The 23,018-nt window shown below is 35.9% G+C and overlaps 1 protein-coding gene across 1 annotated transcript in view; it reads right to left on the reverse strand.

Annotated features, from left to right (window-relative positions):
- FLT4 (fms related receptor tyrosine kinase 4) overlaps positions 1–23,018 on the reverse strand; it is a 276,324-nt gene that overhangs the window by 57,094 nt on the left and 196,212 nt on the right. The window contains exons 8-11 of the mRNA XM_053718648.1: positions 16,624–16,738; positions 15,994–16,169; positions 6,867–7,029; positions 4,714–4,855 (exon numbers count right to left, since the gene is read on the reverse strand). Coding sequence (XP_053574623.1) covers positions 4,714–4,855; positions 6,867–7,029; positions 15,994–16,169; positions 16,624–16,738 — 596 coding nt within the window. The remainder of the gene's footprint in view (positions 1–4,713; positions 4,856–6,866; positions 7,030–15,993; positions 16,170–16,623; positions 16,739–23,018) is intronic.

Raw genomic sequence — 23,018 nt, forward strand, 5'->3', positions numbered from 1 at the left:
AAGTTGTGATAAAATGGTGATAAAATATTGTGGGAGTTATTGAGCTCGGCTGTAATTGCCATTTTTTTGTGTGGAGAATTTGATAAAGATTGGAATCGAGGCCTACTTTAGTTATTTAAAAATATATACATAAGTTTAAAGTCTTAAAGGCCAAAAATAATAGCCACAACCATATTGTAACCTAAGATTTCTTCTCTGCGGAGACCAATTAGGTATAGTTATAAATGGTTTACTAGATTGTGCCGCAAATGGCTGTGTGGAATATAGCAGTGTTAAGTCTGTGGTCTGCATTTCCGCTTTCAAAAAAAAATGGAAATCACAAAATTGGGGACAAAATAAATATTTATAGTATACTGAAATTTGGCTTACAGCATATAATTGAACATCTTATATTAGAATTTTATTATCCTTTAACTTTTAACTGAATATGATTGGTAGTGGTAAATATTTTTCTTACACCTTGATTTCTATATGAAATGCAATGATAATAAAGAAATACAATAATCCAAAACGACAATGTTCTCATGGTAGAATGTCCTTTAAGAGAAAGTGTATAAAGATTGCAGGCAGACAAGTTATCAGTTAGAGAATCTGTCTGTCTGCAATCAACACTTGCAAAATTTAGAACTGCACAAGAGTTTTCTTGTGTAATCCCTCCCCCAATACCAAAAGTGCAGGCCATGTCAATAATCCCAAACTCACTTGATTGGATAAGAAGCAGAAATTGCTTCTTACATTTGTGACTGTAAACTTGCTCATGTGGGTCTTTCCCGCAAATTCTTAGAGGCTGTGAATGGAGCTTGATAAAATTACCCCTTAGAGTCTTTTTTTAAAATGCACATTTTAAATTAACAAAAAGTTTGCACTAAAGTGTTTTAAATTTCAAATAATAATTCCCATAAATTTCTGTTTCTGTATCAATGGAGAGTGATGTGTAGTGAGAATCAGAAAACAGGAAATCTGCAGAAGCAATGGGCATTGGAAAGAGGTGAACTGAAAACAGGAACTGACTTTAGGAAACAGGAAGATATGAGAAGATTTGGCACTTTTTGTTCATTTTTTAAAAAAAACTCAGTTAGCAGGTAGTTAGTCATTAGAAACCATTTTAGCACAAAAATCCACCAGAAAATTTGCTTGAGATATATATATATATATATATATATATATATATATATATATGTATATATATGGAAGCAAGGAAGAAAAATTAGCAGCTGTTAGAAGACATATACATTTATAGGTGAATATGATTCACTAATAAGTGTATAAGTTAAAAATGGGCACAAGGGTAAACAGCGCTTAAAAAATTATATTCAAAAACAAATAACATGTTAAGAAGTTCATAAAACAGAAAAACTGCAAAGCACATGAAATATAAAGTAGGTAATAATATAAGTCCACTGACTTTCTTATAATGTGAGTCCCCTTACCAGAATCTACCTCAATCTGATGAGGTAAGTTGCCGCACTGCAAGAGGTAATAGGGTTCCGGTACAGGTGTGTCTGATATAGTGAAGAATGTCTTTATGGTTTCATCCACCTTTTGCAGTATGTAGTAACAGAATAGCTCACATCCGGTTCTTTCCTCCGAAATTACTCAAATATGGCATCCACCTCTTGGAGTATGTAGATACAGACTGATGAAGTGGCTTCTGTTTGGCTCCTCACGGGAGAATAAGCCCATATAAAATAGAAGAATCGTATATAGTGTAATAACGTTTTAATATATAATTACAAACAGAACATACAGTGATTTGAAACACTGTATGTTCTGTTTGTAATTGTATATTAAAACGTTATTACACTATCTCAGATTCTTCACCTTTATATGGGCTTATATTATTACCTACTTTATATTTCATGTGCTTTGCAGTTTTTCTGTTTTATGTACTTCTTAACATGTTATTTGTTTTAGAATAGAATTGTTTAAGCGCTGTTTACCCTTGTGCCCATATATATATGTACAGTATATACAGTAAATAAAACATATAACATTGGAACTTTCTGGCAAGCACACAGCTAGATTAAAGCAAAACAGAGGAGTTAGTTAAAGCATTTGGCCAAATAGTGATAGGCCCAGGACCAGGTCAAGGTCTTCCTCCTTGAGTCTCTAAACTACAGCCACACAATGCATGCCTTCAACCAACACTCTGAGATACAAAAAAGGGTAACACTGGCCCTTTGTGCGTATATATGTATGTGTATATATATATATATATACACATGGCTTCCCTGTGTGAGTGAAATTATAAAGACCGTGTCCATTGTTCTAATTAGTTTGTTACAGAGAGGAACTGTAATAGGATAACATTTATTTCAAAAACTCAAATGTCTAATTGTAAAAACAGACACTAATTTAAAAACATCATCACAGTATTAGAGTACACGCTGTGAATATCACATTTCTACATACTAAAGCTAGCATTTGGCTGTACAGAAGTCTCTTAAGAATCTTTGCACCTGACAGATGGGCCTCAGAAAGCCCGTGCTGACAGTGCGTATGCTACCTCCATCAGACCCAATCAATTCTCCAACACTATGAAGTGAACATCTGCAATGGGCTCCCGATCTCTTCCCTTACATTATTCAATAAATCAAAGGCAATTATTTTTACATTCAGTTCCCTAATGTAACAGTCAGTGAAATTCATTTCACTGAAGGGTTGTCTGAATCCTTCATAAATATGGGGCACTTGTTTATGGTCAATTTCCTAACAGTTATCATATCAGTTAGCTTACAATAATAACTGAAGTGTGCTACTACATAATGCAGCTGTCTCTTGCAGCAAAGAAGTCATAATGTCTCTGACTGCTCCATTAAATAGGCATAAAGTGAATCTTAAATGCATTTTGGTGTATTTTAAATTCTATTGGAAGCATTTAAAAAGTATTTATTTTTGCAAAAATGGTTCTTTGAAAAGTTTTGTGATAAAGTTGTTTGTGTATGGGGCCCACCAAACATAAGCTGGTCTGCAATCTCCAATCACACATTTTTTAAGTACCAGTGGGGACCTCATGTGTGACATTACTGAATGTAGACTATGAATGTGAGGTCTGTGTGGATTAAAAGGTATCATGAAACTTATAAGAATTTCCATGCTACACCCACACTGTGCAACTAACTTTCTCTATTTCCCATACTCATCTCTATCTTCATAAGTTCTCTGAAAACTAACTTAAGGAAGCTTATGAACTGGTCCCTTAAGATGTGCTAGTGTATATTCTTTATCTTTGAAACCAACGTTTCTACCTCCTTGCAGTATTCCTTTACTGACAATAAGAATCCTTCCTGCTTATAATCAGACTATCATACATTAAGTGAATAATCCCATATTTCTGTATTACACCAGTTAATAGATTGTATGCTCCCACTGGGGTACAGTACAGAAACAGAACATGCGTTTTCAATGAATAGGCATCTAGAAATACAGCTTAAAGGGACATGAAACATGATTTAAATAGAGCATGTGATTTTAATCAACGTTTCAATTTACTTCTTTTATCCAATTTGCTTAATTCTCTTGGTATTCTTTTTTTTCAAGGAGCAGCTATGCATCACTGGGAGCTATAAAAAAAGACATCTGGTGAACCAATGAAAAATGGCATTTTTTTGCAGCCACCAATCAGCAGTTGGCTCCCAGTAATACATTGGTGCTCCTGAGCCTACCTAGATACCAAGAAAATAAAGCAATTTAGATAATAGAAGCAAATTAGAAAGTTGTTTAAAATCACATTTTATGTCTGAATCTTGAAAGAAAAATGAGGGGTTTCATGTCCGTTTAAATTGTAGAAATTCAAAAGTAAATGCAACATTAAACTATACAAATAAAAATAAACATGCCATACTTTTTACTATCTGGATGCAATCAGAGAGAAGTCATTATATTAACATTTTTTTACCCTTGTTATGCACCTTATTTTAATGTGTTTTTGTGTAAAGGTGCAGTGTACATTTTCTAAAGTTACTATGATGCAATGTAATTAATTAGAAAAAACAAAACAAACTTTCTGTGTCGGTGGAAGGGACATTTAGTTTCATCAAATGTATCTTTGGTACTAAACAAATGCAAGATGCTATACATTATTTGTTACAAATGTGGTGAAGGCTCACAAGCGTCTTTGGGTGCAGTTGATTGTTGTTATATGTGTTTTTCTATATATGAGACTGATGATAATTCTAGCATATAGTGAGATTTATGTATCAAATTTGAGTTCTTTTATTGTAAAATCAAATATTATGAAAAAAGCAATGGTACATTCACTACATGTAACATTTAATAATATTACAATTTTATATATATATTTATTTTAAATCTTTTTATATTAATTATTTTCATTTTATAAGCTTTTTTAGGGAGCAATTTATTTGAAACTTTTTTAAAAATATTTTATTTAAATATTTATTCTTTTTGTAGTAAAAGGGGACAGATCAGGTGAGCAATTAAATAATAGTTCATCTAACAGCAAAGTGTTGAAGGCGTTACACTTTCACTGTAATTGCTCTTTTAACCCAGGATAATTACAGGAGTATTATTTCTTCCTGGTAAGAAGGTTTTATTTGGGTACTTCCTTGATTGAAAAATAGATTGAGTATGACATTGTTGTTGTAACGAAGATAATTGACTTCCCCAATAATTCACAATTGTTCCTGGCAGGATGACGCTAGGAAGTAAAAAATGCAATCATGGAATATCACCCAGATGTTGCATGTATACCTTATTCCTTCCCTCAACAAACTCGTTCCAAGTCTCAATGCTTTCAATGTTGTTCACAGCCCCCTCCTGGGTCACATCTTTCCAGTCCTTACACTCAGGCATGCGATCCCGTTGATGTCTACGAGATGATCTTTGTCTGGCACTGCAAGACCAGAAAGATTAATTAGCAAGGCTTTAATTAAGTATTTTTAGATCCATATTAGCATTTAGAAAGGAATGAACAAAAAAAAATAGTGGAAAAATAAAATATATATTTTAGAGACATGAGGAAAATCTAATCAAATCAGTTGTTATACATATAATTCTAGATATCTCAACAAATAAATCCGAACTAATTCGGATTCATTAATTTCAAATGCATTCAGATTAGTTTAGTTTCGTTGCTAGGGTAAATCGGAAATTCAAATCGATCTGAAGCTCCGAATTTGACAAATTTGTCCGAATTTCGATTTGGAACGAAACGAAACGCACATGTCTAATCTTCATAGAACAGTATTATTTGTACTGCAAAAGGCTTTGCTTGATATATTTTTCTATTAATTTGAATGTAGCAATTGTGTACAATCAGTACATGCTAGAAAATTGATATTTAATAAAACTGTTTTTACGAAATCTATTATAACCTGAAATTTTCAGCTGCATTCTGGTCTTTTCACTTATATGGTGTCAACTTTACCAATTAAAATAAGGGCTAATTTCATCTATTCATTGTGTTAGCAGTACTAATTATCATAGCTTACATTATAAAATAGTAATTATTTTATTTTTTGCACTCAACCCTAATAGATATTAGTAACTAATTTCTTTACTCATCGATGCAATGTTTAAATGATAACATAACAAATTTGTCATTCAGGAGTGTAATTTAATATAATTAAAATTATTTTAAAAACAGAATACCAATTATAAATTTATTAACTGCTTAAATATAAGAAATTATTAAAAAATAAATAGAAATTAAAGTGTAAAATCAAATTTGCTATATAATAATTGTATGAAAAATTCCTCTAATTTAATATTTTTGATATATTTAAATTTAAAAAAATAAACAATTTGTATATTTTAAAATTTTGTTTATCATAGAAAGACAGAATAACAACTATTAGAATTGTATATGTTACAAACTGTGACTTTTTTGCATTTATAAATATAATATTGATAAATATATGTTTGTTTTATAACTTGCAAGCATTTAAATTTGTACACATAAATCATAATAGTATATCAAATGTTAAAATAATGTTTATTAATGAAAAAAGTATCAGTAATATTTGACGTTAGAAATATTTGGCTAGACACTAGATGCCAGTCAATAATTACTAACTTGTGTTTATTTAATTTCACTTTCAGTAAATTAAATCTCTGAGGGAAAACTATTACAACAACTTAACAGTGAATTTTGTTATGTAGAAAAAAAGTAGATTGACAATTAAAAGATTTTTTGACAGTCAGGAGAGATTTAGTCTAACATAGATCTTTGGAGACTTGCAATTGCCAACAAATTTTGAATGACTAATGCATTTTTATCTTGTTTTCTACTAGGTCTTAGAATTAATTTTCCCTGAAAGAGTAAGACCAGAGAGTATAATTTTGGCAGATATAAAGGACATGAAGTAACATAACTTATATCAGAATTATTGTAATGCATACAGAATTTCAATCAAAATATACTTTCTGTTCCATGTCAGGTATATGCATGTCCTAATAGAATTATTTGGGAAAACACTTTCAAAATCCCTTAAAATGGTATGTAAAACCTATAATTTCACACTCTTTGGTGCCAATTTAAAAAGAAAGAAATACATAATTTTTTTTACATTAAAGGGACATGGAGTAAAATTATTCACCTTAACTGATCTCTTACATTCCCTTTGATGGAAAAATCTCATACAGACAGTACTCACCAATAACTGTGTGCTTCTATCAATACCTTATGCAACAATCAGTAACAGATGATTACGGTGGACATACTTTAGTTGCACCATGGGTAGGCATACATTATAAAATATATATTTTTTAATGTGCAAAGGAAGGGGGGGTTTGGTGTAGAAATTGATGTATCACTTACATGCCCCTTTGAAATTGGAACTCACTAATATATTAAAAATGGCTAAAATAAGGGGACACATATAAAAAATTACTGTGTGACATACACGCTGCGTCGGGAATGTATCTTGCATGGCGTCCATGGCCTCCACTGCCACTGAATGACCGTTGGAGCTGGAACCCCAAACACAGTACATGTAAGGGTTTGACGACTGCCTTGGGCATAAATACTTGGAGAGGAAGCTTCTTTTTCATGGATTCTTGGAGGAACTGGAAGACATCAAATTAATCTGTTATATGTAAATAAATAAAGATTTTTAGAATATACCCTCAATGATAAACAAAAGTGCAGAATTATTCATTTGTGTAAACAAACTGCTTCTTAATACAGTTATCAGTAATGCACTCAGCGCAACATCATACATTGCGATTGGTTGGACCTACAGTATATTAAGACTATGGATCTGAAGAAATGAAATATTCTATTTCCAAAAAACAATTGCCTAGATTATGAGTTTTGCGGTAACAGGAGTGCGTTGCTCACAAGCCTTTTTTTTTTGACGCTCCCTTAAGACAACGCTGGTATTACAGGTTTTTTAAAACTTGGCGTTAGCCACAAAAAGGTGAGCGTAGAGCAAAATTTAGCTCCACATCTCACCTCAATACCAGCGTTGCTTACGGTAGCGGTAAGCTGGCTAAACTTGCTCATGCACGATTTCCCCATAGGAAACAATGGGGCTGAGCCGACTGAAAAAAAACTAACACCTGCAAAAAAGTAGCGTTCAGCTTCTAACGCTTTCCCATTGATTCCTATGGGGAAAGGAATTTTATGTCTACACCTAACACCCTAACATGAACCCCGAGTCTAAACACCCCTAATCTTACACTAATTAACCCCTAATCTGCCGTCCCCAACATCGTCACCACCTACATTATAATTATTAACCCCTACTCTGCCGCTCCGGATACCACCGCCACCTACATTATCCCTATGAACCCCTAATCTGCTGCCCCTAACATCGCTGAACCTTACATTATATTTATTAACCCCTAATCTGCCCCCCCAACGTCGCCGCAACCTAACTACACTTATTAACCCCTAATCTGCCGCCGCCAACGTCGCCGCCACTATACTAAAGTTATTAACCCCTAAACATAAGTCTAACCCTAACCCTAACATCCCCCTAATTTAAATATAATTTAAATAAATCTAAATAAAATAACTACAATTAAATAAATTAATCCTATTTAAAACTAAATACTTACCTATAAAATAAACCCTATGTTAGCTACAATATAACTAATAGTTACATTGTAGCTAGCTTAGGATTTATATTTATTTTACCGGCAACTTTATATTTATTTTAACTAGGTACAATAGTTATTAAATAGTTATTAACTATTTAAAAGCTACCTAGTTAAAATAAGTACAAATTTACCTGTAAAATAAATCCTAACCTAAATTACAATTACACCTAACAATTACACCTAACACTATCATTAAATTAATTACATAAACTAACTACAATTAACTACAATTAAATTAAATAAACTAAAGTACGAAAAACAACAAACACTAAATTACAGAAAATAAAAAAATAATTACAATTTTTTTAAACTAATTACACCTAATCTAATCCCCCTAATAAAATAAAAAAGCCCCCCAAAATAATAAAATTCCCTACCCTATACTAAATTACAAAAAAGCCCTTAAAAGGGCATTTTGGGGGGCATTGCCCCAAAGTAATCAGCTCTTTTACCTGTAAAAAAAATACAATACCCCACAACATTAAAACCCACCACCCACACACCCAACCCTACTCTAAAACCCACCAAATCCCCCCTTAAAAAAAACCAACACTACCCCCTTGAAGACCACCCTACCTTGAGATGTCTTCACCCAACCGGGCACAAGTGGACCTCCAGAGGGGCAGAAGTCTTCATCCGATCCGGGCAGAAGAGGACCTCCAGATGTGCAGAAGGCTTCATCCAGGCGGCATCTTCTATCTTCATCCATCCGGAGTGGAGTGGGTCCATCTTCAATCCAGCCGACGCTGAGCATCCTCTTCAAACAAAGTACAAACGAAGAATGAAGGTTCCTTTAAATGATGTCATCCAAGATGGCGTCTCTTGAATTCCTATTGGCTGATAGGATTCTATCAGCCAATTGGAATTAAGGTAGGAAAAATCCTATTGGCTGATCCAATCAGCCAATAGGATTGAAGTTCAATCCTATTGGCTGATCCTATCAGCCAATAGGATTGAGGCCGCATTCTATTGGCTGTTCCAATCAGCCAATAGAATGTGACCTCAATCCTATTGGCTGATTGGATCAGCCAATAGGATTTTTCCTACCTTAATTCCGATAGAATCCTATCAGCCAATCGGAATTCAAGGGACTCCATCTTGGATGACGTCATTTAAAGGAACCTTCATTCTTCATTTGGACTTCATTTGAAGAGGATGCTCCACGTCGGCTGGATTGAAGATGGACCCGCTCCGCTCCGGATGGATGAAGATAGAAGATGCCGTCTGGATGAAGACTTCTGCCGCTTGGAGGACCTCTTCTGCCCGGATCAGATGAAGACTTCTGCCCCTCTGGAGGTCCACTTTTGCCCAGCTGGGTGAAGACGTCTCAAGGTAGGGTGATCTTCAAGGGGGTTGTGTTAATTTTTTTTTAAGGGGGGATTGGGTGGGTTTTAGAGTAGGGTTAGGTGTGTGTGTGGGTGGTGGGTTTTAATGTGGGGGTTATAGTATTTTTTTTTACAGGTAAAAGAGCTGATTACTTTGGGGCAATGCCCCGCAAAAAGCCCTTTTAAGGGCTATTTGTAATTTAGTATAGGGTAGGGAATTTTATTATTTTGGGGGGCTTTTTTATTTTATTAGGGGGATTAGATTAGGTGTAATTAGTTTAAAAAAAATTGTAATTATTTTTTTATTTTCTGTAATTTAGTGTTTGTTGTTTTTCGTACTTTAGTTTATTTAATTTAATTGTAGTTAATTGTAGTTAGTTTATGTAATTAATTTAATGATAGTGTAGTGTTAGGTGTAATTGTAATTTAGGTTAGGATTTATTTTACAGGTAAATTTGTCTTTATTGTAACTAGGTAGTTATTAAATAGTTAATAACTATTTAATAACTATTGTACCTAGTTAAAATAAATACAAAGTTTCCTATAAAATAAATATAAACCCTAAGATAGATACAAATGTAACTATTAGTTATATTGTAGCTATCTTAGGGTTTATTTTATAGGTAAGTATTTAGTTTTAAATAGGATTAATTTATTTAATTGTAGTAATTTAATGTCGTTTTATTTAAATTATATTTAAGTGAGGGGGGTGTTAGACTTAGGGTTAGACTTAGGTTTAGGGGTTAATAAATTTAATATAGTAGCGGCGACGTTGGGGGCGGCAGATTAGGGGTTAATAATTGTAGATAGGTGTTGGCGATGTTAGGGACGGCAGATTAGGGGTTAATAAAATTTACCTAGTGTTTGCAAGGTGGGAGTGCGGCGGTTTAGGGGTTAATATATTTATTACAGTGGCGGCGATGTCCGGTCAGCAGATTAGGGGTTAAATACTTTATTTAACTGTTTGTGATGTTGGGGGGGCTCGGTTTAGGGGTTAATAGGTAGTTTATGGGTGTTAGTGTACTTTGTAGCACTTTAGTTAAGAGTTTTATGTTACGGTGTTAGCCCATAAAACTCTTAACTACTGACTTTTAAATGTGGTAGAAGTCTTGACAGGAGAGGGTCTACCGCTCACTTCTTCCAAGACTCGTAATACCGGCGTTAGGCAAATCCCATGGAAAAGATAGGATACGCAATCGACGTAAGGGGATTTGCGGTAAGCTCGAGTCGCGGAAGAAAAGTGAGCGGTACACCTGTACCTGTCAGACTCATAATACCAGCGGGCGTTAAAAAGCAGCGTTGGGACCTCTCAACGCTGCTTTTTAAGGCTAATGCAAGACTCGTAATCTAGCCGAAAGTTATTTTTACTGAACTAAAGTTTATGAAGACAAATTTGCAGTAGCACTATCCACACACACCACCCTTGATAACGTATTGCCTCCTTTTAATAGCCCCACAATTTTTCTAAAATAACACCTGGTCAGGAGACCTCAGAAGGGTAAGCAACTGCTGCTTCCAGTACACGAGGGCAAACAAATCTGCAAAAATCACAATAAATGGCAAACATTTAAATGTTTTATTCTGTGGCTTGAATACAAAGTGCCCCAAACTGCGAATAGCCAGAATCTCCTAAAGATCTATGTCCTGAAAAGCACACAATATTTTGGACTATTTGGATGTATATCAACATGGTAATTAAAGGGACAAAGTACTGTGATATTTTGTTTTCCCTTAATATATTTATAATCACTTTTATACCAGCTACTGGGTATTAAATGTATGGAAAATTGCTGGTTTTGCTCATCAAAACCATCACCCATTATCCATTCAAATGGCCTGAACCTGCAGGGAGACTTCCTTATCTTGTCTCATCTATACACAATAGCCTATATTTAGGTACCAACATTTTCATTATGGGTGGTGCTTTTAGAAAGCAAAACAACCTATATTAATTTCAAGAATAAACAAAAAAGATACATTTCCAATATATAAATTATTATTCATGGGAACATAATAAGTGGAAAACATTATAGAACAGCGTCCCCTTAAGATCCATTAATGTATGGCACATATATAAGAACACGTGATTCTTAAAGGGACATTAAACACTTTGAGATAGTAATATAAATTGATAAATTGTGTATAATAAAACAACTCTGCAATATACTTTCATTATTTATTTTGTCCTCTTTGCCTGTAATTCCATTCTGAAATTGTGAGCTTTTCAGTTCCTGTTAGAAATGGAAGTGCAGAACAATGTTAAATCCAGCACAACCATTGGCTGCACACTCTAGTGACCTATTTATAACTGACCCTAATTGGCCACAGCAGAGAAGGTAACACAAGTTACAACATGGCAGCTCCCAGTGTTTTATAGACACTAAAACTTTACACTTATTTTGTCACTTTTTAAACAACTAATGAAACTTTAAAAAATACATCTACATGTTAGTCATGGACTAATCTTTTCTTTGAATGCATCATTCTACCTAGCATGTATTTAGTGGTTAATGTCCCTTTAAAGGTTTGACAGTTAGTTTAGTTATGACAATTGCAATGATGAATAATGATGCTGAGTGTATTTTAATTAATATGTCTAAGATAATAAATATGACTAACTTTGATTAATAATTATTTGTGCTATTTAGAGTCAGCTCTGCTAAGTACCAAATGTATCAACTGTGCAAATATTGAACACAACTAAAGGAATCAAATGATAGGGTTTATGCCACTATCACTTGATTCCTTTTGTAATTAAAATAATGATTTTATTTATGTAAGTCAGCATAGAATGTCTCATTTTACAATAATACACCTTTACTTAATTCACTGAATAGCATTGTTAGTTTAATCCACAGCTTTATTGCTATATTCTATTGTCTCTTGGAAACAAATGTGTTATTAACAGTAGTTTATAATAATTGTATACCTTGTTAATATCTCATTATCCTTTGCCTACACAAAAGATGACAACCTTATCTAAACAGGTACAATGTGCTGGCAATGTTTAACAGAGCAGTAGAGATATCCATATTACTCCAATAGCAGAAGCAATGCAAGTTCTCTTTTATACATAACTCCCACGTAAGTGACTGCTAAGCCTCACTCTTGGAAATAATACAGATCTAGCTATGATTGCAAACCTCTTTCTTCACCTCTTTATCTCTTTTCCCACCCCCTCATATTCCTGGCTTGGTGTCTCTTTTATTTTAATTTATCTGAATATATTGCTTGCAGGTATACATTCTCAGACTGCTTTTAATCTGTTGCCAAACAACATAAAAATTAAAAAATTAAAAGTTAACCCTCAGCTAGCACCATTTTTACTTACATTGCACAGTGACAAAAACTTGAAGCCAAATTTAACTGTTAAATATATTCTTTATTAAAATACAACTATTTAATATATATACATTTTTTTAAATTACTTGAAGACAACCATGAAATAAATATGCCATAATTAATATGTTTTAACATTTTATCTCACTGTTCACCCTATATGGAACTATTGTGCTGGGTGTGGGAGTGGGGAAGGACCACTCCTGGGTACAGTGCTGTGAAGACCACTTCCTGTTTCAGCATATGATCATAAAATTGATGTGTTTATACAAACAGGCTAGATCAGGAGAGGAGCTCAATTTAGCTCTCCCCCTCAAGCGTAAACTATGCTAGATTCACGCTTTTTTCACATCGGGTTGCGCTTGTAATACCAGTTAAAAGTAAAAAGTTTGTGTGCGAGCGACCGTGTTAACTTCTTCCCCTATAGACTTCAATGGAGCATGAAAACTTAAAAGAAATCTAACACCAATACTCTTACGCTAACCTGACTGTGTATATTCAAGTGCGCTAAACCCAACAAGAAATAATAATATTTCACATTCCATTTTTCTTCACAAAGAGTATTTGTAAATATATAGGTATAGATATGTATTTTACATGAACAGTATCAGATATATATATACTGTATATATATATATATATATATATATATATATATATATATATATACATATACATATATATATATATATATACACATATACATATATATATATATATATATATATATATATATATATATATATATATATATAAAATATATATATTTAATAATAAAAAGTATATTATTTTCTATGTGAAGACAATAGGAATATAAAATATGTTTTTTTACATCGTGTTTCATAATATTTCGATTTTAACACAGTTGGGTTAGCGAACATGAAAACTTAGTAATCTTAAGGCGCGTCATTGAAATATTACAAATAAAATATTTTTAAAAATTTATAAAAAATATTAAAAAATATTAAACATACTGTTAAATATCTAGATATATTCTATTGATTATTTTCAATATTTTACAGTATGTAATAATTTTTAATACATTTTATTATTGTTAAAAAAAATATTTTTTCATGTGAGCTAACTTGTCCGTGGTAAAATCTAAATTGCGAACCTCAATGTGCATTAAGCATATTTTTATATTCCTTTGTTTTTTACATACAAAATCATTTTTATTATTAAATATATGTTTATATATATATATATATATATATATATATAAATAAATTTTAATATAAAATACATATCTATACCTATATATATTTATATCAAGCACCTGACACCTTATATCTTTTAACCCTTATAACTTTTTAATGCATTATTTTTTTAAATATTTTAATCAGACAGTGTTATTATGAGTATAACCATACTTTTAAATATATTTTTGATGTTTTTTGTGCTACTTTTTTGTCTTGCGTAACAGTTAAAGTGAATGTCAAGTTTGATGAATCAGTGCCCATTTTTTTTTCATTCATCAAACTTTACATTTCACTTGTTTTGTTAAAATACTTACCTTTTGCTTCATACAACAGCAATGATGAATACAGCATTCTCCAATCATGGCTTCCCGCACAGGGGAATCATTGCCTGAGGCAACGCCGTGATTGGAGGAAGCCGGATTTGTCATTTTTGACATATGAAGAGGATTGTGAAGGGCGGGTGAAGCACTGGAGAGACTTTCAAGATTAAAAGGTTAAGTATTTTAACAAAATTAGTGAAATGTAAAGCTTGTGCCCCTGTTTTTAATAGGGTTTTTAAAAACCGGGGACAGATTCATCAAACTTGACATTCACTTTATCCAGAGCTCTGAAGTTTTGCTAACCTGGCGCTCGTTAAATCTTATTGTGCTCAAGCAAACGTGTTTACTTTCAACTCGTAATACATGCGCTATTTCCAATGCGTGCAAAGATCCGCAAAATACCCCTTATCGTGTGCGTGCAACAACAGTTAGCTAGCCCATTTGAGGGACAGTTTCCTGATAGTCCAGCAGGAAAGATGTTAGTTCTGTTTAGAGATTAAACCCTCTCCAGCCACATGCGCCTAAAATAATGTTTCACAATTTAGGAGCCCCTTTGTCATATGTTTGAAAAGTATATGTAACACCCCAAACATTCCATTAATATGAACTACATATCTAACATTTCACAGTTTGTGTTGCTGAAAACATTTTGAGACTAAGAAATGTTTTAACCAAAGAAAGATACCATGAGCTATGTGAGATCTTTTCCCTCTCCACATTTATTCTGTGTGGCCCCAACTTCTGCAGGTTTTGCCACATGAGGGTGTGCTTCACTTGTCTAGAGATATGCAATGTATAATATTTGTATAAACATGCTCATATACTCTCATGTGTTCCTTGTTGTCATTGGTGGTTTTGAAGGATACTGGGGGTTGCAATAGTAATCGTATCTTTATCGTAGTATTCCAATATGCAAATTTACCAGTAGCAATTGGAGGGAGATATGAAAAAATGCCTCTCTTGTTCTAAGTGACTTGCTTACTATGACATTATATTTTTTGTACAATTAAAGAGAATTCGAAACTCAAACATTTTCTTTAGTGTTTGAGACAGAGCGTACAATTTTAAAAAAAAAGTTTTTCAATTTACTTCTATTATCAAACTTGCTTTGTTCCCATGACAACTAGTTAGGCATCTGGAGCATTACATAACATTAAATAGTGCTGCCATCTAGTGCACTTGAAAATGGATGACATTCTTGCCAAATTGCTTCATGTAGAGCTCCAGAAATGGGCCGGCTTCTAAGCATTATGTCCCTAAAATATTCCAAGAGAATGAAGAAAAATTGATAATAGAAGTCAATTTGAAAGTTGTTGAAAATCACATGCTCTATCTGAATCATGAAAAAAGAAATGGGGTTTCATATCCCTTTTGCTGACTATAGTGCATGAAAAAGTAATTAGTTACATCACCGTTTTATCAGGATTTAAGATTAAACTGATACCAAGGGAACACAGATCCAAATTTGAGCAGAGCACCACTCCAGACTGTCCTCAAACAACCATCTTTTTTCCTTAAATCGCTGCTTGCAGTACGCCCATAGGTCATGTTCTAATGGAAATTCCATTTATAAGCCTCAGTCGTGAAATGCACAATTAAATGCACAGATCTGACACAACAACAAGGAGAGCTGATCATGTGAGTCATAAAACCATGCGCGCTGTAGTAGCAGCCGTCCTGTATAATATAAAAGTACCGTAAACTATTGTAAACGGAGAGATCTAGAATTGCTACTACTCTTACCATTAACAATGAGTCGTAAGCTGATTTGTTCCTCCAGGCCAGCCTGCTCATTTCTTAGAATCAGTTTGTACATTCCAGCGTCATTCTCAACCACATCCCTGATTTGAAGTGAATGTTGAGACTGCCGGTGCTTGCTGTAGATACTGCCAACAGGTATCAATTTTCCATCTTTATACCTAAGCAAGGAAAAAGTCGTCAAGGTGCCACCTACTTTTGGCTTGAAAAATTGACTCACTGTAACAGTTTGTTTATTATAGCAATGGAAGTATGAAGGTAATATCACTACAGAAATCATTCAGGGACCTCACCTTTACAACATTTTATAAGCAAAAGAAAATCCTTCTCAATGGCATAGATAAATTAGATAGATTTTATATATATATATATATATATATATATATATATAGAGAGAGAGAGAGAGAGAGAGAGAGGGAGAGTGATATATATATATATATATATATATATATAGAGAGAGAGAGAGATAAGTATATGATAGATAGTAGATAGATATAATAGATTAGATAGATGGATAGATTAGATAGATACAATTACTGTATAGCCTATTAGATGAATTTTTCTACATACACTCCAGTTTAAATAATTGTGAACTAAAGTGGTGAAAATTCCTACCACTGGAATAATGGTGGTGGGTAGGCAGAAACTTTAACTGACAACTTTGTTATCTTATCTCCAGCCGTGGCTTCAAATATTGTGTTGTCCATTTCCATGGTGATAAAAGGTGCATCTAAAAATAGAAACATGTAGATGTTCGATAACAAGACACATACAAGACAAAGGTCTTAAATTTAGAAAAAAAAAACAATTTTTCATTTATCTTATAATTTATTAATGGGTGTCTGGTTAACTGTCCAGCTGAACAATTTTACAAATCATAATAGGCCTTGACAAGGTTGCTTTGAAAGTGGTGCAATTGCTGTGCACTCACTTTCATTAATTCAGCACTCCAAACTTCAAAGATGCCAGCTGTCCTGAATTATTATTCTAACTTTGTATCATGTATTTGTAAAGAGCTGCCAAATTCTCTAGTGTTGGTTACATGAGTAGGGTACTCAATGGCATGAATCCTTGGTAACAAGCAAAAAAAAAGATACAGACTAAACAAACAAATTAACATAAGAGGCCATACTTAGATGCACTCACACTTTGCATAAAGTTCAAGGAAGGCCTTTTATTAATTTAGTTTTTCTACATATCAGTGTTCACTGCAGAGGAAGGAGAGCGTTATCAGACTGAGGAAGGGGAAATTAAATAGGAATACGTTATAGAAGATGATTTCCCCAAGAGTACCCCGTGCACCATAGATATTTAGCTTTGTGGTCAACTATTTTCATCCCCAAATGTTATTATCTTGAACCACCCCTAATTGCAATAATAATAATTACAAAAGTTGTGATTATTTTTTAGGGGTTTGGGTGTAGGGTTAAGAAGTAGTAGTTAGGGTTAATGTCTTACATTATTAAAAATAGATTAACATGACTTTCAAGATTATCACCACAGAAACAATGTGGATGAGAACCACTAATCTGCAGAAATGAAGCAATTTTACACAAGAATAAACATGTTTGTTTGATACATAACCCTTTTATTTGCTGTTTTGCAAACCTGTGAGATTTGTCCAACTGTGTATGGGCAAGCATTAACATAGAAGCAAACCTACAGTTGTATATGTGTGTATATATGTATTACAGAGAAATATACACATATAAATACATTTGTATAAGTGCATTGGAACCCTTTGCAGATAAAAGCATAAAAAATCATATTGTGCAATATTCATCCTATAATATAAAAGGCCAAGTGTGTTTGTCCGAAGCTGTCATGCACAATAGAGACAGCATGAGGACAAACACCCCTGGCCTTAGAGTCTATCTAATCTGCTGTCAGTGTCCGTAGTGTGACAACGGTGGGCGGGAGTGGGCGTAGCCAGGCGTCAGCCTGCATGGCGGGGGCAGGACCGGTGTGACATGGGCGAGACTGGGTGTGATTGGGCGGGGCTGGGCGTGGTCATGCACGTGCGAGAGAGAGAGACATATCAAAACAGAGGGGGGAGAAAGAGAGAAAGACAAGGGGAGAGAGCAAAAGAGATGGGAAATAGCAACAGAGAGGAGAGAGAGAGCAAAAGAGAGGGGAAAGAGCAAAAGAGAGGGGAAAGAGCAAAATAGAGGGAAGAGAGAGCAAAAGAGAGGGGGAGAGAGAGAGAGAGAGCAAAAGAGAGGGGGAGAAAGAAAAAGAGAAGGGGAGAGAGAGCAACAGAGAGGGGGAGAGAGAGAGAGCAATAGAGGGGAGAGAGAGAGCAAGAGAGGGGAGAGAGAGCAAAAGAGGGGGAGAGAGAGAGCACAAAAGTGACGGGGAGAGAGAAAGCAAAAGAGTGGGGGGGAGAGAGAGCAAGGGGTGGGGCCACTGTACTGCAAAACATGGATGGGCTTTAGGACTAGTAGATAACATAATTTATGCTTACCTGATAAATTTATTTCTCTTGTAGTGTATCCAGTCCACGGATCATCCATTACTTATGGGATATTAACTCCTCCCCAACAGGAAGTGCAAGAGGATTCACCCAGCAGAGCTGCTATATAGCTCCTCCCCTAACTGCCATTACCAGTCATTCGACCGAAAACATGCAGAGAAAGGAAAACCATAGGGTGCAGTGGTGACTGTAGTTTAATGGAAAAATTACCTGCCTTAAAGTGACAGGGCGGGCCGTGTCTACAAGAGAAATAAATTTATCAGGTAAGCATAAATTATGTTTTCTCTTGTTAAGTGTATCCAGTCCACGGATCATCCATTACTTATGGGATACCAATACCAAAGCTAAAGTACACGGATGACGGGAGGGACAGGCAGGCTCTTTATACGGAAGGAACCACTGCCTGAAGAACCTTTCTCCCAAAAACAGCCTCCGAAGAAGCAAAAGTGTCAAATTTGTAAAATTTGGAAAAAGTATGAAGAGAAGACCAAGTTGCAGCCTTGCAAATCTGTTCAACAGAAGCCTCATTCTTAAAGGCCCAAGTGGAAGCCACAGCTCTAGTAGAATGTGCTGTAATTCTTTCAGGAGGCTGCTGTCCAGCAGTCTCATAGGCTAACCGTATTATGCTACGAAGCCAAAAGGAGAGAGAGGTAGCCGAAGCTTTTTGACCTCTCCTCTGACCAGAATAAACGACAAACAGGGAAGACGTTTGTCGAAAATCCTTAGTTGCCTGTAGATAAAATTTCAGGGCACGGACTACATCTAGATTGTGTAGCAGACGTTCCTTTTTCGAAGAAGGATTAGGACACAAAGATGGAACCACAATCTCTTGATTGATATTCCTGTTAGTGACCACCTTAGGTAGGAACCCAGGTTTAGTACGCAGAACTACCTTGTCTGAATGAAAAATCAGATAAGGAGAATCACAATGTAAGGCAGATAACTCAGAGACTCTTCGAGCCGAGGAAATCGCCATTAAAAACAGAACTTTCCAAGATAACAACTTGATATCAATGGAATGAAGGGGTTCAAACGGAACCCCCTGTAAAACATTAAGAACTAAGTTCAAACTCCATGGTGGAGCAACAGTTTTAAACACAGGCTTGATCCTAGCTAAAGCCTGACAAAAAGCTTGAACGTCCGGAACTTCTGACAGACGTTTGTGTAAAAGAATGGACAGAGCTGAAATCTGTCCCTTTAAGGAACTAGCGGATAAACCCTTTTCTAAACCTTCTTGTAGAAAAGACAATATCCTCAGAATCCTAACCTTACTCCATGAGTAACTCTTGGATTCGCACCAATATAAGTATTTGCGCCATATCTTATGGTAAATCTTTCTGGTAACAGGCTTCCTAGCCTGTATTAAGGTATCAATAACTGACTCAGAAAAACCACGTTTTGATAAAATCAAGCGTTCAATTTCCAAGCAGTCAGCTTCAGAGAATTAGATTTTGATGTTTGAAGGGACCCTGGATCAGAAGGTCCTGTTTCAGAGGTAGCGACCAAGGTGGACAGGATGACATGTCCACTAGATCTGCATACCAAGTCCTGCGTGGCCATGCAGGCGCTATTAGAATCACTGATGCTCTCTCCTGTTTGATTCTGGCAATCAATCGAGGAAGCATCGGGAAGGGTGGAAACACATAAGCCATCCCGAAGGTCCAAGGTGCTGTCAAAGCATCTATCAGAACCGCTCCCGGATCCCTGGATCTGGACCCGTAACGAGGAAGCTTGGCGTTCTGTCGAGACGCCATGAGATCTATCTCTGGTTTGCCCCAACGTCGAAGTATTTGGGCAAAGACCTCCGGATGAAGTTCCCACTCCCCCGGATGAAAAGTCTGACGACTTAAGAAATCCGCCTCCCAGTTCTCCACTCCCGGGATGTGGATTGCTGACAGGTGGCAAGAGTGAGACTCTGCCCAGCGAATTATCTTTGATACTTCCATCATGCTAGGGAGCTTCTTGTCCCTCCCTGATGGTTGATGTAAGCTACAGTCGTGATGTTGTCCGACTGAAACCTGATGAACCCCCGAGTTGTTAACTGGGGCCAAGCCAGAAGGGCATTGAGAACTGCTCTCAATTCCAGAATGTTTATTGGTAGGAGACTCTCCTCCTGATCCCATTGTCCCTGAGCCTTCAGAGAATTCCAGACAGCGCCCCAACCTAGTAGGCTGGCGTCTGTTGTTACAATTGTCCAGTCCGGCCTGCTGAATGGCATCCCCCTGGACAGATGTGGCCGAGAAAGCCACCATAGAAGAGAATTTCTGGTCTCTTGATCCAGATTCAGAGTAGGGGACAAGTCTGAGTAATCCCCATTCCACTGACTTAGCATGCACAATTGCAGCGGTCTGAGATGTAGGCGTGCAAAGGGTACTATGTCCATTGCTGCTACCATTAAGCCGATCACCTCCATGCATTGAGCTACTGACGGGTGTTGAATGGAATGAAGGACACGGCATGCATTTTGAAGCTTTGTTAACCTGTCTTCTGTCAGGTAAATCTTCATTTCTACAGAATCTATAAGAGTCCCCAAGAAGGGAACTCTTGTGAGTGGAAAGAGAGAACTCTTCTTTTCGTTCACCTTCCATCCATGCGACCTTAGAAATGCCAGTACTAACTCTGTATGAGACTTGGCAGTTTGAAAGCTTGAAGCTTGTATCAGAATGTCGTCTAGGTACGGAGCTACCGCAATTCCTCGCGGTCTTAGTACCGCCAGAAGAGCACCCAGAACCTTTGTGAAGATTCTCGGAGCCGTAGCCAATCCGAATGGAAGAGCTACAAACTGGTAATGCCTGTCTAGAAAGGCAAACCTTAGATACCGGTAATGATCTTTGTGAATCGGTATGTGAAGGTAAGCATCCTTTAAATCCACTGTGGTCATGTACTGACCCTTTTGGATCATGGGTAAAATTGTCCGAATAGTTTCCATTTTGAACGATGGAACTCTTAGGAATTTGTTTAGGATCTTTAAATCCAAGATTGGCCTGAAAGTTCCCTCTTTTTTGGGAACCACAAACAGATTTGAGTAAAACCCTTGTCCTTGTTCCGACCGCGGAACCGGATGGATCACTCCCATTAATAAAAGATCTTGTACGCAGCGTAGAAACGCCTCTTTCTTTATTTGGTTTGTTGACAACCTTGACAGATGAAATCTCCCTCTTGGGGGAGAGAATTTGAAGTCTAGAAGGTATCCCTGAGATATGATCTCTAACGCCCAGGGATCCTGGACATCTCTTGCCCAAGCCTGGGCGAAGAGAGAAAGTCTGCCCCCCACTAGATCCGTTCCCGGATCGGGGGCCCTCGATTCATGCTGTCTTAGGGGCAGCAGCAGGTTTCCTGGCCTGCTTGCCCTTGTTCCAGGACTGGTTAGGTCTCCAGCCTTGTCTGTAGCGAGCAACAGCTCCTTCCTGTTTTGGTGCAGAGGAAGTTGATGCTGCTCCTGCTTTGAAATTACGAAAGGAACGAAAATTAGACTGTCTAGCCTTAGGTTTGGCTCTGTCTTGAGGCAGGGCATGGCCTTTACCTCCTGTAATGTCAGCGATAATTTCTTTCAACCCGGGCCCGAATAAGGTCTGCCCTTTGAAAGGTATATTAAGCAATTTAGATTTAGAAGTAACGTCAGCTGACCAGGATTTTAGCCACAGTGCTCTGCGTGCCTGAATGGCGAATCCGGAATTCTTAGCCGTAAGTTTAGTTAAATGTACTACGGCATCTGAAATAAATGAGTTAGCTAACTTAAGGGCTTTAAGCTTGTGTGTAATCTCATCTAATGGAGCTGATTCAAGTGTCTCTTCCAGAGACTCAAACCAAAATGCTGCTGCAGCCGTGACAGGCGCAATGCATGCAAGAGGTTGCAATATAAAACCTTGTTGAACAAACATTTTCTTAAGGTAACCCTCTAACTTTTTATCCATTGGATCTGAAAAGGCACAGCTATCCTCCACCGGGATAGTGGTACGCTTAGCTATGACAGTTGAAAATTAATAAACTGAAAAGTTATAGCATCAAATCTTTGTAAAAAACACAATTTTAGCAAAGGATTGCTCTCCATTAGCAAAGGATAACTAACCCTGATAGCAGAAAAAAAAAAAAAAAATACAGAAATAAACGTTTTTTTATCACAGTCAACTACAATCTCACAGCTCTGCTGTGAGTGATTACCTCCCTCAAAACAAGTTTTGAAGACCCCTGAGTTCTGTAGAGATGAACCGGATCATGCAGGGAAGACAATAAACTTCTGACTGAATTTTTTGATGTCTCCCCCTCACACATAACAGTGAGAGAGATCAGTAAACTGTCATAAATTAAATAAAACGACTGCCAAGTGGAAAAAAATAGTGCCCAAAACATTTTTTTACCCAGTACCTCAGAAAATTAAACGATTTTACATGCCAGCAAAAAACGTTTAACATTAATAAATTGAGTGTTATTAAAAAGCCTGTTGCTAGTCCCTGCAAATTAGGCTAAAGTTTTATGCATACAGTATAATTCCAGTGAAGTGCCATTCCCCAGAATACTGAAGTGTAAAATATACATA

Source organism: Bombina bombina, chromosome 6, assembly GCF_027579735.1.
Source record: "Bombina bombina isolate aBomBom1 chromosome 6, aBomBom1.pri, whole genome shotgun sequence".
NCBI lineage: Eukaryota > Metazoa > Chordata > Amphibia > Anura > Bombinatoridae > Bombina > Bombina bombina.